This window comes from Balaenoptera borealis (assembly GCF_965194805.1).
Source record: "Balaenoptera borealis genome assembly, chromosome: 10".
Classification (NCBI taxonomy): Eukaryota; Metazoa; Chordata; class Mammalia; order Artiodactyla; family Balaenopteridae; genus Balaenoptera; species Balaenoptera borealis.
Genome location: NC_138874.1, coordinates 12,291,165 through 12,310,683, shown reverse-complemented (window position 1 = coordinate 12,310,683; position 19,519 = coordinate 12,291,165). Strand labels below are relative to the sequence as shown.

At 40.1% G+C, this 19,519-nt stretch overlaps 1 protein-coding gene across 3 annotated transcripts in view; it reads left to right on the top strand.

The window, feature by feature from the left end:
* The first annotated feature begins 1,835 nt into the window (after positions 1–1,835).
* MAP10 (microtubule associated protein 10) overlaps positions 1,836–19,519 on the top strand; it is a 137,813-nt gene continuing 120,129 nt past the window's right edge. For 2 of the 3 annotated variants that reach the window (XR_014249068.1, XR_014249069.1), the window contains exons 1-2: positions 1,836–4,432; positions 4,759–4,811. Coding sequence is in view for 1 of the 3 variants with exons in the window: in XM_082407608.1 (XP_082263734.1) it covers positions 1,877–4,606 (2,730 nt within the window). In the remaining 2 variants the exon portion in view is untranslated. The other variant, XM_082407608.1, reaches the window with a different exon arrangement.

Genomic DNA, 19,519 nt, shown 5'->3' with positions numbered 1-19,519 from the left:
ATCAATTCACTTAATACTTATATTTATGAAGTTGACACTATAGCTACCTCATTTTTTGGATGAGGAAACAATTCACAAACTGTTAAGAAACTAGTATGTGGTCACAGAGCCAGGATTTGAGCCAGGTAGTTTGCCTACAAAATTGAGGCTCTCATCCACTGCTCTGTGCTATTTTTCCATGTTTGGCCTATGAACATAGAAAATTTTTAATTGTCATAGTTAAACATTTACTCACTACATTTAACATTATTTACATTATTTACAGTTATAAAATCTTATTCATGTACTGTAATACCAGTGATGTAGAGTGTCTGGGCAGAGAAATTATTAGCCCTGTAGAAACCTTATATATTATAGAAGTAATGTCCTTATAGAGGAGGTACATTGGTTTCCCTGTCCGCATACGAAGTGCTAATATTCCACATTATTAACCTTATTCAAAACACTTACTGCAGGATGTCTTCAATGAGGAATTTTACCTACTGTGTTTGTCTGGCACACATGGACTCAATACCTCATTGCTCTTTACTTGTAAACATGCTGTAATTTATTGCTCTATGTCATCCATCCATTAAGCATGTCACTTGATAAGTTTCCTCTGCAAGTAGATAGTAAGATTCTGAAGGCCAGGAGCAGTATCTTCTGCTTACATACTGCAATGAAAGCTCCCTCATGAGCTCACTCTAAAGCACCAAGCCCTTCCAGTTGTGTATTTGTTTTTGAGCTTCACAGTGTTGTTTTTGCGTTCAATGTAATATAATTTAACTATAAATTATAAAGCTGCCTAAAGTAGAACATAGTCACATAATGTCCCCCGGGGCATCTCAAACTCTACATATCCCCAAAACCCAAAGCAACTTTGAAAAATCCAATCTGTGCCTCCTCAATTTTTTCTCCCACAGAAGCAGAAAATTTTCACCCATAACTTCTCAGGGTCACCAAGCTCTAAACTCTGCTATCACAAATACCTCTTATATCTGTCACTTCTTTTTCAACTCCACTGACCCTAAACACGTTCAGGCCACAGTTCTCTCTCCTTAGACCCCTGCAACAGCCTCCCAAAAAGACTGCTCTGAATTCAATTTCTTATTGGCAGAATCCTCCTTTGTATCTGTACTGCTACATTTCCGAACATAGATGTAATAACATTTAGTCACTCAAAACAACTTATACAGAATAAAGTCCAAATTCCTTGCTATGGCATTCAAGGCCACTTATCAACCTTGGTTTCAACCTAGCTAGCTTATTGAGGGTAGAAGTATGTCTCCTTGAAAATCTGGGATAGGGCTGTAAGATCTCCTCCACCCCCGTGTTTATGTAAATACATTAGTTTTGTTGAATGGGAGTCATTGACATCACTCTCCTACAAGGTGATGGCTCGGTTGGAAATGTGGCCACACTCACTGTGCGTGTCCCAGCGCCACCACACTCAGACAGAGCTCCCAAGCCGCTCCAGAGCCATGTCCTCATCTTTTGAGTAGACCAGCAGCAGAGAAGGCCGGCTGCGGGCAGTTATCTGGCTTTCTTTAGCCTGGAGATTGGAAAGGGAGCCCTGATTTACTTTTAATATTCCTCTGATAGATCTGAACTGACTCCAAACTTGCAGGGAACCTGCAGTGATAAAACGTGACCCAAACCAAAGAATAAGCCTGTTTTTTTTTTCTTTTTCCATTCGTAGCCTCACTATTATCATAAGCACTGTGTTAACACCAATCTGGAAAGCAAAGACATAACAGTGAGCAGCGAAAATTCCCACGGCTGCCACAGCTCAGACGTGCCCGGCGGGGGGGGGGGGGGGTGGGGGGGGGAGGCGCCCTAGCAAGTCTCGCGAGAGAACAAGACAAGCGCCAGGTTCTCCCTGTTTCTCGCGAGAACCATGGACCTCCAGCCTCCGGCTCACAGCGTCCCCGGGGCAACAGCGATGGCGGCGGCGCTGTCCGAGCGGCTTTTCTCGCTGGAGCTGCTCGTAGACTGGGTGCGCCTTGAAGCCGGGCTGCCGCCGCCGCCCGTGGTCGCGGCGGAGGAGCAGGAGGAGGAGGAGGAGGCGTCGCCGGCGCGGTCCTCGCGTGGCCTGTGCCCCGCCGTGGCCTTCCGCCTGCTGGACTTCCCCACGCTGCTGGTTTACCCTCCCGGCGGCCCCGCCGCCCCCGCCCCGGAACTTCGGCCCGGCCTGGTCAGCTTCGGTCGCGGCAAGTCCTGTCTCTTCCGCCTGCATCCCGCCACCCTGCACCGCCTGCTCCTTCGGACTCCGCTTTACACCTTGCTGCTGCAGCTGCCCCCCGGGCGCCCGACCCCTGCCCCGCAGCTCCTGGGGGCCTGCAGCATCTCTCTGGCCGCCGCGGCCCACAAGGTCCTGGGGCCCGCCGCCTCCGGCTGCTCCCAGGGTCATCGGGGAAGTTTCCCTCTGCAAAACCAAGCGGGGGAGCGGATTGGGCACATTGCCCTGCGCTACCGCCTGACTGACCTGGGAAGCAGCTTGCTGGGCCATCTGGAGAGGCCAGTCGCTTCCACAGGAGGTGGAGTGGAGGTCAGTCCCCAAACCTTGCAGGAAAACCAGCAGCTGCGGCAGCCGGACTCAGAGCCAAGCCCAAGAGATGCTGATAAGCCTCTGGTGGATGTAAAAATCTCAACGGCAGGGAAGGATTTGAAGGAGGGAGTCTTCCACAGCAAGGCCAACTCTGATTACACGGCTTCTGTGGAGAATGGCAAAACCAACTGCGTTATTTGTTCAAAGGGTAGCAGTGAGAGGAGTGTCAGCCCCCAAAATCAGGAAGTCACAGAGTTAGACATTGAAACCAACATAATTTGCCCTCCTCCTCTGTATTACACTCATGTGACCCAAGAAAAGACACCTCCTAAACAGGGTGAAATCACTATTGAGCCTCAAATGAACGCACGTGAGGAATTGGATGGTACTTTTCCGGAAGAAAAACTTGTAAATCCCCCAACACATACTAATCTTCCAGAACATACAAATTTTGCAACACGTGAGAGGCCTCCAGTGCTTACACATCCTGCACATATTCAGGATGTAGGAGCAAGTAACCAAACTACTTACCATCCTCAAACTGAACAAAATAGGATCAATACTGTAAGGCAGCTGCCTTTGTTAAGTGCTTTGTTGGTTGAGTTGTCCTTGTTATACAACCAACCCATGGCAAGCCCTACTCATATACATCCTCATTTAGCCTGGCTATATAGAACTGAGGACGAGAAGTCACCAGAATCTTCTGCCAAATCCACATGTAAATCTGAATCTAAGGATAAGCTTTCTCTGGGGGAAAATGAAAAGTCAGTGAGTCTTCAGTATAAAAAGAACCAAACTGAAAATCATAAGAAAGGTAAATATTTTGAAAAGAAAGGTGGTGTCCCCCCCAAAAGAGTTCCAAGGGGGAAGCTACTTTATGGCTTAACAAACACACTTAAGCTACGTTTAAAGCAAACAAATCCTGATATGTTGATAGTACACGAAAAGAGAGAACAGTATAGAAAAATGCAAGCACAAATGTTAGGTGCAAAACTCAGAATTCCATCATCCAAGGTTAAGATACTAAGTTTTGCAGAACAACCTCAGAAGCCACATCAACTGCGTAAAGATAAGTTTTTAGACTCAGGTGCATCTTTTGCTGAAAATAGCAATACCTCAAAGCAAATTAGTGTAGTTTTTGATGACCCCAGCACAACTAAAGAAACTAAACTGAAATGTGCAACTGAAAAGACAGTTGATGATTTACTGGAAGAAATTGTGAGTCCTGCACATTCCATTGTCTCAGAAAGGTTTATTCATACAAATATTTTGGGTGGAAGAGTGGAAGTGAAAGTCCAAAGTCCAGGTGATTTCCAATGGGTCGCAGTAGGTGACAGAATTGTAGAAGATAAAGAAATAGATGATAAACAGGTCAAAATCACTTCTAATGACATTCTTACTGCTGATATGAATGAAAATAATCCAAGTACAAGTAGTTGCTCTGAAAGCATCTCAGAACTAAAGTATTCAGATGACTTCACCAGTCCTTGCTGTTCTGAAGACACCAGCAGAATTTTACAAGCTCGTGATAGCAGTCCGGGGACAGAAAATCCAAAACACAGTCAACAGACAAGTGAGTCCAGTGAAACAAGGTTGTCCATAAGGAAAAATAGCAGTGAAAAGAGTTCTCTTCTTAGCCCACCTTTTTCAGCTGGATCCCCAGTACTCTCATATAAAAGATTTCATATTTCAAAGGCTCAAGATAAAAGTTTGGAGGAAGTGTCTACTATCTCTAGCAGTGATTTCTCTTCATCACACTGGACTGAGGAAAAAGAAAACCAGAGAGACCAAAATAGTATGCATAATTCTAAAGTTCTAAAGAGGCATCAAGACATCCCTACTAAACGTAAAACAAGAACAGGTTGCAAGTCCTCAGAAAAAAGCCAGTCACCTTGGACATCTCAAGTGAGTTCTTATCTGCCTTCTAATTTGTCAGAACTAGAACTTAATTTCCTGGATAGCAGTACATTAGATCACTTCGAAGAAGACGATGATGACCTTGGTTCACTAAACATTTCCAAGCAATGCAAAGATATTTGCCAATTAGTAATAAATAAACTTCCAGGATATACAGTGTGAAAATATGTGCTTTTACATAACATTTAGTTTGTTTTATAACCTGTGTGTAAGTGAAACAATTTTTAATAGCTGTACATTATTTTTAGTACATAAATTTATGTATATAATTTTTCAGAATGTAAGTGTTTGTCATTCCTTTGGTGTTTAAATAGGATTCTACCATTAAATCTGACAAGATTGATCATGGGATCACCTTATAACCCAGGTAAGATTTCAGTTGTTTAATCTTCTAAGAATAAAAGTATCTTCCTAAACTGTCTCTATTAAAGTATCCTAAAGCTGACTTCATGCACACCATTGAAAAGGCTAGTTAATAAAGATAGCTTCAAATTTTAATGGCAATAAATTGTTTACCGAATATAGAAGACTTACTGTATGAGATGCAGAAAGATACAAGAGAATTTAGGATATAACGCCAGCAGTTATAAGAGCTTACTGTTGTATATAGACAGGAATTCTTCAGGGAAATCTTCCTGGACACATACACGTTCCATATCTCCAATAGGTGAAGTCCTTTTTATATGCTGTCATAGTGCTCTATATGCTTTTTTTTAAACCACAATTTGTGTGTGTGATTACTTGGTTAATGTTTATCTTATGATAGGTTTAAGTTCTGTGGTGGAAGGGACTGTATCTGTTTTGTGCACCAGTGTGGTCTTAGTATCTGGCACAGTCTCTGGCATGTGGCTGGGATTCAATAAAAGCATTTGTTGGACAAATAAATGATGGCCATGCATTGAAAATACCTAACGGGAGGGATTAGAATTGAGCAGTAAAAACAAGCAGAAACCCTAAAAATATCCTCATTGGAGACATGGTTATTTGACTGTAGTATTTTTGTTTTGCTGGAATACCCTTAGGTGTTCTCTGAAGTATTTGGAGAAGGGAACTAAAAAAGTGTCTTCCTATGCAGTTTCTTATATAGAAATTCAGTTTACTGTCATTTCAGCTTGTTCAAGTTATTATTAATATAGGACAGTTTGTTTTTATGAAGTCTAGGGATCATTTCTTTATAATTTATTCCATTGATTTTATACTTAGACCTTATTTTGTGTTCAGATATTTACGTATGTGTTCTTCTATGTAAATATTGTTATATTTCAATTTTTACCCTTAATTTTTTAATATAGCGAATATTTTTGGATGTATGAGGTGAGGCCCTAATTTTCCTTCCTTTATAAGTAATTAAATAATTATGTAGGTGTTATCTTTTGAATGATCATAAAAGTAGATAGAATTTCGATAGATGGTGAGAGATGAAGATGCTATATTTTGAGGAACAATATGAATAAAGAATGATGATGAGAATGAGCCTGATGTATTCATGGGACTGTGAAAATATTAATCTTGATTATAACGGTAGAGTCATACTACAGAGTGGTCGAAAGAAAACTTGTTGAGTAAGAAAAGTCCCAGATTGTAGGGAGCTTCAAATGTCAAGCATAATCATAGAAACAGTAGAGTATTTTAATTTATAAATGAGCGCCAGTAAGTAGTCATGACATTTTGAATATTTTAAATCACTGAAATAATTTCTTAGAGGTACAGAAATTATACCAGTGGAAGTTTTGAAATATGAAATATGTTTAATGGCTAATGGCTTATGGTCTTAATTTTTCGGTAAATATAAAGCATATAGTGTATCATCTCACAAAATTAAAATAATTTACTGGTGGGTGCTGTAGCTAGATAGTCAAATGACACCAATTTGGTCTGTAAATTGTCAGCAAGTTTTCATTATTATGGAGGAGACAAAATGTAAGCAATATCAGAATCATGAGAGAAATAATTCTTTAAAAACTGTTTTATTTGATTGAGAGTAAGTCGTTGTCTATGATGAGAATAGGTGAGGGAAATGAATTCAGTGTGTTTAAGGTACAACAAAGACTAAAGAACTAATGTACTTTAAATTACAAATTGAGTAGTTGAATAAGCTTCTCTTTGAGTTATTCCATGAATACTTATTTCTAGAATTGTGTTGGTGGTTTTTCTAGCTTAATTCTAGTGAAAATACCTGTTCCCGTGTATTTAGTACTTCCTCTTTGCGACCTATCTTCAAATTGTACTTCATGTTTTAATTCTAAAACCTGTAAACTTAGTTCTTTAAGAATACTGTAATAGATACTACTTCTGAAGCCTTATTTATCTCCTTAATGCCTTAAAATCATTGAAACATGAAATAGTATTTCAGGGTCATAAATAAAGGAGACTGTCATTTAGTTGTTGGTAAAACTAAGCTCCTGCAATCCAGCCTTTCTGAGCATCTTAGGTATCTAAACTGCTGTGGGCAGAGCTGAATTGGGGGTGAGCCACAGCAATAAGGGTAGGGCCTACCGTGCAGCTTAGGAGGCAGCTGTCAGTGATGACAAGTCCTTTGAACTGTTACTATAAGCAGATTTGAAGAGGCCTGTGCAGATGCATACATCCAATATGTTGTTTTTTTCTCCAGTTATGTGCATGCTATTGAGGACATCTTTAGATACAAAGAACAATGGTACTGAACCCTCAAGCCCTTGTGGCTTTCTGGTGAGAGCCACCGGTTCACATCTCAGTTTAATTTTTTTGCCTGTACAAGCAGTGCATTTATTATGGAAACTTAGAAACCAGACTTTTATTTGTTGCAAACATATAGGTCAAGACTATAAATTTTAAAAAGTTTTTAATTATCACATTGTATTGTTGGCAAGGCAAGGAAATTTCATAACAAAGCAACATCTAAATAAGATAAACATATTTATATTTGTCTATTAGATAAATAGTGTTTATATTTGCCTACTCATAAACTGTCCTTGGGCCTAGATACATAGCCATCCTTCAGTCTATTTGTGTTTTAATTTGGATTAAAGTATCTAGAGAGTTGTACAGAATGACGGTTTGTGAGCCAAGACTTGCTCGATTCTCCTCTTCTCATTTTTAACCTAAAACAATACCAGGATAGTTTACTTGGTTAAGGACCAAGGCATTTTTAATGTTTTTCTCCAGAGATCTAACTGTCATGCCAGGAAATACTAGACTTCAGGATGAACATTATTAGGTTGGAGTGCCAAGCCATAGTAGTAGAAATATCTCCTATTTTCCAAATATTACTTATATCTCTGTTATACAAATAATATATATAAATTCTAGAAAAAAATAGAAAATTCAGATAAGAATTTTTTTTTGCTTTAAAATTGTGTATTAAGGGAAGGTTATGGTCCTTTCCTTTCAAAATCCCACTGAAATGAGAGAAGAGATGTAAAAATAAGAATGAACCCATAGTAGCCCCAGAGATCTGGAAGATACAAAGCAGATGGGATTAGGTTGGCCAAAAATGGTCTAAAAATCTACTCTTCAACATCGCCCAGTGAGGTGCTGCTGGAGAGATGAGAAGATGGTGTTTTTTAACAGAGCCCGAGATAAACGTCAAATTCAGTCAGCAGGCCTTGGGAAGGAGTGGGTCATGGGACACGGGCGGTAGAAACTGAACCCTGGGCATGATGGAGAGGCTGGGCCTGGGCTAAAGGTTATCTACTAGAAAAGGTGCTGGGGCCACAGAGGAAAACGAATATTTTCGCCTTGGACAGCAAAACATGTTAACAGGGCCTTTCTCAATTTTATTGGAGAGACCACTAACCCTAGTGGCAAATTAAAGCGATACAACCCTGGTCTTTGGAGGCAGATGGATGGTGTTTGCGTCTTTGATCATGTGTTATATGATTTTCTGAGGTTATTTCTTCATTACAGGATTAGGTTGGGGATTGAATCAAATACCATTGATCTAGCATATATGACAGTGAATGTGCCTGGGAGTGTTGGTGTATTTAATAGTACAGAGAATGTACCATGGTATCTGTGTGCCTGCCCTAGGGGGATATATTTTCAATAAAACCTCAGTCAGGAAATCAACTCTTCCTTCCAAATGGTTAAAACAAACGTTCCATTTGACATTGTAACTGAGTGGGAGAACCCCTGGCAGCAGGAATCCTTGGAAAGGTTTGCGTTTTAATAAAGAATGTGTTTGTCCAGGAGCAGGCCAGGATGGGAGATTAGATAAGCTCCCAAGTAATGGTACAAGATAACAGCTGAAGGTCATAAGGTGAAAGAAAGCATGTGGAATGGAACAGGTCCATGAGTCAGTATATGAGTCACTTATTACAGGTTTAGAAACCTATACTTGCAAGCTTGACTATTTAGGATACTTTGTTTTATTCGTTTATTTTCTGTTTTCTTCTTGGTTTTAATATAGTTCTTTTTGAAGGATCTTATAGTTGAGCTGTGAGAGCAATTGGAAATGGATTTGGTTGTGACTCATTAACTGAGCTGAAATCCTAAAGGAGGAGCAGTAAACCCCCAGGGTCTACATAGTGAAAGACTGAGAAAAAAGACAACCCCTTTTCTACCCAGAGATTTCTCCTTCAGCTTTTATCTCCTAGAAAACCTTGGAGGGTTTTGCTTTCTGTCTCATTAAGGGAAGCTGCTCAGTTACAGAGAGTTTCACACCCAACAACTGCCTGGAGGACTGTATTTCATAACTTGTGATTTTGGTGTCAATGCTGTGGAGAGAATTGGGGTGGAATTCTGGACTCAGAATGACATAAAAAAATAATGGATTGCTTTAGATGCGGAGGAACCTATTGTCAGAAGAGTTGGTCTGAAAATGATTGCTTGCATATCCAGAATTCTTAAGAGTATTTCCAAGTACTTTGGGACAGTATTTGTTAACCTGGGGGAAGAGATCTTTCTAATCGTCTGGAAAAGTTCCAAGTGTGACTGCTGGCGTCTTGTCAGCAAAGTTCTCCGTATCCCTGACTCCCTCTGTAGTAGCCAGAAGCCAGATATTTAGGGAGGCACATTTTTTTATTTTCAGATGACACTGTCTTGCATCTAGTGCTCTAACTCAATTGTTTTTACTAAACCAAAGGTATGCTCTCCTGCATCAACAAAGAAATACCCATCTCTATGCTGAGAATATGATTATACTGAATCCCAGTGTGGTATTAAAAAGCAGCTGAAATTTTTAGACAGAAAAGGAGGCTTGAATTCATAGGAATTTGGAGCTAGAAGATACTTTGGAAATCATTTAGTTCAGCTCCTTCATTTTATAAATAAGGAATGTGGCCCCAAATAATGAAGTTTGCTACTCTCTTGCCCCCCTCTTTCCATTAAAAGGTGCCACTTCATGTGTCAAACTGGGGTCAGAGCAAACCCGAACTGTGTGTCTGGCAGACTTTCTATAACATTCATACTGAAAACACTAACCAAAAAATGAACTGACTTAGAGATGTGGGAATTTATCCTCTGTGCCACAGGGAAGGCATCTGTGTTTGGGGTCAGACAGACCTGTTAGAGTCCTGGCTCCTCCGCTCACCTGTTAATCTTAGGCAAGTCTCTCTGGGGCTCAATTTTCACACCTATAAAATGGAGAAATCAATCATCATGGTGAAAGTGCAGCAATAGTGGCATCATCCAATATGACTTTCTTAATAATGTTCATTATCAATGCAGCATCAGTGCAGGTCAAGTCCAGGTAGGGGATGTGTACCAGAAGATGCTCTCCTGATGGTGAGACACAATAATAGCAGCACTTCTGACACATGGGTACCACCTGTGCTTGCCGGAAACCAGGTGACTGACACATGAGTCCTCCTAACTAAAGGACATCGTGAACCCACTGGCTTCCTGAATTTAACTGCTAATCTCCGTGTCAGTTCAGTGCTATACTTCCCTCTCCTTGATGAACTTTGCCATTGAAACCCCACCTTTTGGACTTCCCTGGTGGTGCAGTGGTTAAGAATCCGACTGACAATGCAGGGGACATGGGTTCAAGCCCTGGTCCGGGAAGATCCCACATACTGCGGAGCAACTAAGCCCGTGTGCCCCAACTACTGAGCCTGTGCTCTAGAGCCCGTGAGCCACAACTACTGAGCCAGTGCACCTAGAGCCCGTGCTCCGCAACAAGAGAAGCCACTGCAATGAGAAGCCCGCGCACCACAACAAAGAGTAGCCCCCGCTCGCCGCAACTAGAGAAAGCCCGCGCACAGCAATGAAGACCCAATCCAGCCATAAATAAATAAATAAATTTATTTAAAAAAAAGAAAAAGAAGCCCCACCTTCCATCCCATGCCCTATTGCCTGATCCTCAACTAGAAGTGAGGAACCGGATTACATTATAGAAAAGAAGATAGATTCTTGACAACTGTGAAGGCAGCAAAAGGTATGGCTCATCAGAAGTAGGGTAGGTCAGAGGAGCTGCCTCGTGAACTTCCACACTTTTAGACACATACACGAATAGCCATGGGTTAGCCTTCCTGGTGGGCAACCTAAAGAATGATCCAGCTCTACTTGATGTCCCCCTAAAAAGGAGGGGCTCAGAAAAATGTTAGTAGGGCTGGTTTCATGGGAACGCCGCCTATGCAGTTGCATAAACCCTGCACTCAGAAGAGCCTCACACTGGGTTTAATGCCCTGCTATCGTCATCTTGAAATTCTTAATAATTTTCTCTTTGCACTTGTGTTTTCGAGTGAAGTCTAATGAGACAGCAGTACATCCACATTAGCAGGGGAGATGTGTACCATGTGTGTGTCCACCCCTGTTGCTTCCCACCCCACTCATATATAGCTGTACGGCTTCCGTAGACAATTACCTTCTACTGAGAAGGGCACTGCACATGGTTTAAGGTTCTGTTATCACTGTCTTGAAATTCTTAACAATTTTATCTTTGTGTTGGGTAAACATAGAAATTCAAGTCTGATGGGACAATGGCGCATGTGCCAGAGTAAAGAGGCACAACATGTATATTTATCGCTTTGCTGCCCTGTTTGCATACAGGGTTCGTGGTACCCCAAAAGCACAAAATTCCATGGGACTCACTGCATGTGGGAGCTCAGTGAGACTTAACACAAATCAGGTGAGCGCATTCCATCTGCAACGGGGCAGCCCCGAGAGGCAGGCTCTCTGTGTGAGCCAGAGCTGGGTCAAGCTCAGAAAGAAGGCAGTGCTGTTCCAAGAAGCATGAATGACCAAGGAACCCCATCATATCTTTTCTCACTCGTGTTACTTCCCTGTGTTAGCCAACCACTGATGTTGAAAATGATGACACAGAAGGGCAGAGAAAGATAGAGCAACCCAGAGTTCCTTGCCCTTCCAGCTCTTCCTTAGTCATCAGGAAGCCAGTGGTGGAGGGTGTTGGTAGGATGCGCAGGTATCAAGAAGTGAAATAGAACACTTGAGTTAGTTTAGTTGGGGCAGCATTTCTACTGTCTGTGTGCACGTCAACATTACAAGATGCCAATTGTGTAATTCTGATGATTCCACATACAAGTAAATGTTCTATTCATATTTAAACCTGACGTTGCACAATATAAAGATGAACAGTAAAAATTATGTTAATTGTTTAAGATTTTAATTTTTCTTTACTTTGAAAGACATTAAACAGTGAGGCAGAATTCTAAAATGACCCCCCAGTGACCTATGCCCTTGTACAATCCCTCCCTTTGCATGTCGGCAGGACCTGTAGTTTGCTTCTAACTAATAGAATATGGTAGAGGTGAAAGAGTTTGGCACATGTAATTAAAGCCCCTAATCACACAGGGAGATCAGCTCGGTGCTTTGTGTCCACCTAGAGGGGTGGGATAGGGAGGGTGGGAAGGAGACACAAGAGGGAGGGGATATGGGGATGTATGTATACATATAGCTGATTCACTTTGTTATACAGCAGAAACTAACACACCATTGTAAAGCAATTATACTCCAATAAAGATGTAAAAAAATAATAAAAATAAAGACATGGAAAATTAAAAAAAGCCCCTGATCAGTTAACTTTAAAGTAAATCAAAAATAAATAAATAACTAAATAAAATTTAAAAATAAAGTAAATCAAAGTGAGATTACCCTAGGTGGGCCGTACCTAATCAGGCAAACCCTTTAAAAGCGGTTAGAAGCAAAACGCTCTTTCTTCTGCTGGCCTTGAATTAACAAGCACCATGAGCCCTGCAGCTGAAAAAACAAGATACTTTGTGCCAACAACAGCATGAGCTTGAAAGAGCAGGACTCGAACCTCAGATGAGACCCCAGCCCTGGGCAACACCTAGACTGAAGCCTGTGAGACCCTGGGCAGAGGACGCAGCTATTCATGCCTGGACTCCTGACCCACAGATTCCACGGGGTAGTACACAGGTGTTGTTTGAAGTTGCTGAGTTTGGGGTAATTTGTCATGCAGCCATAGAAAAATGAATACAAATAGCCAATAAAAACACTGTGAAAAGCTGAGAGGGAGACCTTGGAAGAAAGGGAAAAGCTTTATATTTTAGGCACTCCCTGTTTTTTGAACAAGTCCTGCATTTTTACTTTTCACTGAGCCCCCCCAGATTCTGCAGCTGGCCCTGGCTGTTACTCCAAGCTGGTAGAGGCACAGCCAATGGCCTACAGGCTTTCTACTTGACTCTGCAATGCACATAGGCTTTAGCACAGCCTTTCTGGACATGGCTGGTGTGTATCATACTTGAGAATACCGTGTGGAGGCTATATATTTCCTCTGTAGGATCTGAATATTATCTTTAAATTTTTAAATTTACAGTCTGAACTAAAATGCCTACATTTCACGCTAATGATAAATTTGGCTTCTGAAACTTTTATACGTAATTACTCATAGCAATTCTTTGGAGGTAGAACTAGTGTAGTTCTGCATACAATATTTTTAGTGCATAACAGAAATGATCGAACAATACATAACCATTTATGAACTGTTTCCTATTTATTCTTGTCAGTTAAAATAATTTCTATGGATTTTTTAAAGGACTGGCTCTCTCCATAATGTTTCTTTAGCACTAGTTGCAAACTTCTGCAGTCGTGCTATTTCCTCAATATGGTTCGTTTTGCAGATGATCTGGGGATATGTGTATGTAACCACTATGGCCCACAGCTCTAGTTTGGAAAACAAATATAATGATTCTCCTATTATATTCCAGTAGATTGTGCCAGCTCCACGTATTTATGTTAGCAGGAAATCCAGCATCAAACTTTTATGAACTCTGCCACCCCAAAGGACCAGGGTCCTGAGATGCTTACTTGGTCTTATTTAAGTGGCCTCTCCTGCTTACAAATGCCAGGCCAACCTGCTAACTAATTGACCTTGGTTTTCAGCTGCCATGGTTCCTACTGCGGTGACAAAGTGTGGCATCCGAAGACCAGATGCTTCCGTGGTCCTGATTCCACCATAGTTTGTGAGGGTGCAAGTTACTTTGGTTTTTGCGCACAAGTTCGCATTCACAGAGTGGCTGGATCTGGAGTTGTCTTAAAGCCCTTCCCCCTGATGATCTAGACACTCTGTGCAGAGCAAGGGCCAGTAGGACAGGTTAAGAACCTTTTCTTGTTTGCTATGGGGTCTTCAGGGTCCTTTCCTGGCAGGGAACTTTGACTGAAACAATCCTAAAACATCAGAGTTCTAATTATTTCAAACATCTAAAGGGAAGGAGTCATGGGCTGGATCCTGTTCTTTGAAACCTACTGAACCCCGTGCAAATCTACTTCTTTTCTCTCAGTTTCCATCGAATCAAAAAACGGATCTGATTCTTAAGGCCTGTGGATGTATATACTTATGTTTACATAACAGAAACCTCTGTAGTGTTGTGAGAAGAGTCCAAGAGCTTTTCTGGAGAATGTTCTATGTCCCGTTACGGAAAAGCAATCGACAGCCCTGGCTTAAAATAATTAATAAATAAAACTCACTTTCCCTGTGCCAGGCACCTTCTACATGTGTATGTGTTGAGAATGTCTTATTCAGTTTTGTTTTCCTTCCTCATACCCAGCAAGGAACCTACTGCAGCCCCTTTCATAAAGTATATGTTTAATGGATGTTGGTGGAATTGAATAGAAACAGTCATTAAAACTTGCATCGATTCATAGTTTACAAAGTAGGGTCTTGTATACTTTGTCTGCCTCACCACTTAGCTAAGAGCTCTGCCACCCGGAAATCTGGGGGCTGGGGCCCTGGGAATAGTGACCCATGAAACTAACTTACTTCGTCCCCTGTGATCCTAAGTAATAAATCAAGATCAAAATTTTTAGTTGATTCCTCCAACCAATTCATTTGGCTGATAATCCTTAGGTCCACCTTGGTTAAGAATGAGCTGACCACAGACCAGGAAGATACCCTGCTCATCCTTGATGTCAACCTTGTTCTCCAGATTTACTCTCAGATCGGTTATGCAAGCCGACTCCCCAGAATCCGGGTACATTTGTGTAGCGGATGTTTTTCTGGCTGACAGCTATTCCAACATATGGCACCTCCTAAGAAGCACCAGGAGATTGAAATATTCTGATCTCTGTGACTTCGACTGCATTTCTTGAAATAGCTTGGTTATAAAACTCACAACAAATAACACTTCCTTTGACACTCAAAGTGTTAGGAAGAGCTAGACTATGGTGTGTATCTAGACCACTTTGTACCTGAATTTAAATTTTTAACATTCTCTTGAGGGGCAGCCAGTCTCACCGTGTGCATTTTAAAGAACAAGAATGTGTTTGAATGAATGTGTCTGGTCTCCAATCTGTGGGCCCATTCACTTGTTTTTATTGTGTAATATTTTAAACATCGTGAAGAATAAGTAATACAACCAGGTCCTGTGTACACATCACCCAGATTTAACCCCGTGCTGGCGTTGTGCCGTGTTTGCTTGCCTGCACGTGCTCTCTCTCTCTCTCTCTCATAAAGAAAACATACAGCTACCAATGAAAGCCCCTTTGCTTCCTCTCCATTTCTTTGCCCTCCTTTCCAAGGGGTAACCGTTACTCTGGGTTACTGTATACCCTCCCCATTCCCATGGGAGGGGGCATGTAGGTTGTTTCCAGATTTTTCTTATTACCAACAATGCTGCAATTAACATTCTTGTCCCTCTGTGCACATGTGCTCAAATTTCCTTAGGATTTTATACCTGGAATTGGAATTTCCAGGTTCTATGGTATACACATCTTCAGCATTGCCAAATCACTCTCCAGAGTAGTTGAACCAATGTACTGTGCCGCCACCAGCATATGAGAGCACCTTTCTTCATATTCTATCACAAAACTTGGTAAAGAGTAGACATTTTAATTTTCACTGCTATGTTTAACTATTGTAACTTTACAATAAGTACTGATATCTAGAAAGGCAAGTCCACTCCCTTCTTCTTTTTTTATGCTGTCTAAGCCAGCAGTTCTCAAACTTCTTGAACCCTATAAACTCTTAGAAATTATTGAGTACTCCAAAGAGCTTTTGTTTATGTGGATTATTTCTATCAACATTGCCAAGAAATTGAAAGTGTGAAGTTTTTTAAATGTGTAGTGAATTCATTTAAAAGCAACATTAGTAAACCCATTACATATGAACATGAATAACACTTTTAAAATTTTATTTATTTTTATACAGCATGTTCATATTAGTTCTCTATTTTATACATATTAGTGTATACATGTCAATTCCAATCTCCCAATTCATCCCACCACCACCCCCCCTCCCCCCCTTCCCACCTTGGTGTCCATATGTTTGTTCTCTACTTCTGTGTCTCTATTTCTGCCTTGCAAACCGGTTCATCAGCATTTTTCTAGAATCCACATATATGCATTAATATACTATATTTATTTTTCTCTTTCTGACTTACTTCACTCTGCATGACAGTGTTTAGGTCCGTCCACATCTCTACAAATGACCCAATTTCATTCCTTATTATGGCTGAGTAATATTCCATTGTATATATATACCACATCTTTATCCATTCATCTGTTGATGGGCATTTAGGTTGCTTCCATGTCCTGGCTATTGTAAATAGTGCTGCAATGAACATTGGGGTGCATGTGTCTTTTTGAATTATGGTTTTCTCTGGGTATATGCCCAGTAGTGGGATTGCTGGGTCATATGGTAATTCTATTTTTAGTTTTCTAAGGAACCTCCATACTGTTCTCCATAGTGGCTGTATCAATTTACATTCTCACCAACAGTGCAAGAGGGTTCCCTTTTCTCCACACCCTCTCCAGCATTTGTTGTTTGTAGATTTTCTGAACATGCCCATTCTAACCAGTATGAGGTGATACCTCATTGTAGTTTTGAGTTCCATTTCTCTAATAATTAGTGATGTTGAGCAGCTTTTCATGTGCCTCTTGGTCATCTGTATGTCTTCTTTGGAGAGATGTCTATTCTGCCTATTTTTGGATTGGGTTGTTTGTTTTATTGATATAGAGCTGCATGAGCTGTTTATATATTTTGGAGATTAATCCTTTGTCCGTTGATTTGTTTGCAAATATTATCTCCCATTCTGAGGGTTTTCGTCTTGATTAGAGTTTCCTTTGTTTTTCAGAAGCTAAGTTTCATTGGGTTCCATTTGTTTATTTTTGTTTTTATTTCCATTACTCTAGGAGGTGGGTCAAAAAAGGTCTTGCTCTGATTTATGTTGAAGAGTGTTCTTCCTATGTTTTCCTCTAAGAGTTTTATAGTGTCCAGTCTTACATTTAGGTCTTTAATCCATTTTGAGTTTATTTTTGTGTATGGTGTTAGGGAGTGTTCGAATTTCATTCTTTTCCATGTAGCTGTCCAGTTTTCCCAGCACCACTTATTGAGAGACTGTCTTTTCTCCACTGTATATCCTCGCCTCCTTTGTCATAGATTAGTTGACCATAGGTGCATGGGTTTTCTCTGGGCTTTCTATCCTGTTCCATTGATGTATATTTCTGTTTTTGTGCAAGTACCATATTCTCTTGATTACTGTAGTATCATAGTATAGTCTGAAGTCAGGGAATCTGATTCCTCCAGTTCTGTTTTTTTCCCTCAAGATTGCTTTGGCTATTCGGGGTCTTTTGTGTCTCCATACAAATTTTAAGATTTTTTGTTCATGTTCTGTAAAAAATGCCATTGGTGTTTGATAGGGATTGCACTAAATCTGTAGATTGCTTTGGGTAGTATAGTCATTTTCACAATGTTGATTCTTCCAGTCCAAGAACATGGTATATCTCTCCATCTGTTTGTGTCACCTTTGATTTCTTTCATCAGTGTCTTATAGTTTTCTGAGTACAGGGCTTTTACCTCCTGAGGTAGGTTTATTCCTAGGTATTTTATTCTTTTTGTTGCAATGGTGAGTGGGATTGTTTCCTTCATTTCTCTTTCTGATCTTTCATTGTTAGTGTATAGGAATGCAAGAGATTTCTGTGCATTAATTTTGTATCCTGCAACTTTATCAAATTCATTGATTAGCTCTAGTTGTTTTCTGGTGGCATCTTTAGGATTTTCTATGTATAGTATCGTGTCATCTGCAAACAGTGACAGTTTTACTTCTTTCACAATTTGGATTCCTTTTATTTCTTTTTCTTCTCTGATTGCTGTGGCTTGGACTTCCAAAACTATGTTGAAGAATAATGGTGAAGGTGGACATCCTTGTCTTGTTCCTGATCTTAGAGGAAATGCTTTCAGTTTTTCACCATTGAGGATGATGTTGGCTGTGGGTTTGTTGTATATGGCCTTTATTATGTTGAGGTAGGTTCCCTCTGTGCCCACTTTCTGGAGAAGTTTTGTCATAAATCGGTGTTGAATTTTGTCAGAAGCTTTTTCTGCATCTATTGAAATGATCATATGATTTTTATTTGTCAATTTGTTAATATGGTGTATCACATTGATTGATTTTCGTATATTGAAGAATCCTTGCATCCCTGGGATAAATCCCACTTGATCGTGGTGTATGATCCTTTTAATGTGTTGTTGGATTCTGTTTCCTAGTATTTTGTTGACGATTTTTGCATCTATATTCATCAGTGCTATTGGTCTGTAATTTTCTTTTTTTGTAGTATCTCTGTCTTGTTTTGGTATCAGGATGATCGTGGCCTCATAGAATGAGTTTGGGAGTGTTCCTTCCTCTGCAATATTTTGGAAGAGTTTGAGAAGGATGGGTGTTAGCTATTCTCTAAATGTTTGATAGAATTCACCTGTGAAGCCATCTGGTCCCGGACTTTTGTTTGTTGGAAGATTTTTAATCACAGTTTCAATTTCATTACTTGTGATTGGTCTGTTCATATTTTCTGTTTCTTCCTGGTTCAGTCTTGGAAGGTTATACCTTTCTAAGAATTTGTCCATTTCTTCCAGGTTGTCGATTTTATTGGCATAGAGTTGCTTGTAGTAGTCTCTGAGGATGCTTTGTATTTCTGTGGTGTCTGTTGTAACTTCTCCTTTTTCATTTCTAATTTTATTGATTTGAGTCCTCTCCCTCTTTTTCTTGATGAGTCTGGCTAATGGTTTATCAATTTTGTTTATCTTCTCAAAGAACCAGCTTTTAGTTTTATTGATCTTTGCTATTGTTTTCTTTGTTTCTATTTCATTTATTTCTGTTCTGATCTTTATGATTTGTTTCCTTCTACTAACTTTGGGTTTTGTTTGTTCTTCTTTCTCTAGTTCTTTTAGGTGTAGGGTTAGATTGTTTATTTGAGATTTTTCTTGTTTCTTGAGGTAGGATTGTACTGCTATAAACTTGCCTCTTAGAACTGCTTTTGCTGCATCCCACAGGTTTTGGATTGCTGTGTTTTCATTGTCATTTGTCTCTAGGTGTTTTTTGATTTCCTCTTTGATTTCTTCAGTGATCTCTTGGTTATTTAGTAAAGTATTGTTTAGCCTCCATGTGTTTGTGTTTTTTACGTTTTTTCCCCTGTAATTTATTTCTAATCTCATAACGTTGTGGTCGGAAAAGATGTTTGATACGATTTCAATTTTCTTAAATTTACCGAGGCTTGATTTGTGACCCAAGATATGATCTATCCTGGAGAATGTTCTGTGTTCACTTGAGAAGAAAGTGTAATCTGCTGTTTTCAGATGGAATGTCCTATAAATATCAATTAAATCTATCTGGTCTATTGTGTCATTTAAAGCTTGTGTTTCCTTATTAATTTTCTGTCTGGGTGATCTGTCCCCTGGTGTAAGTGAGG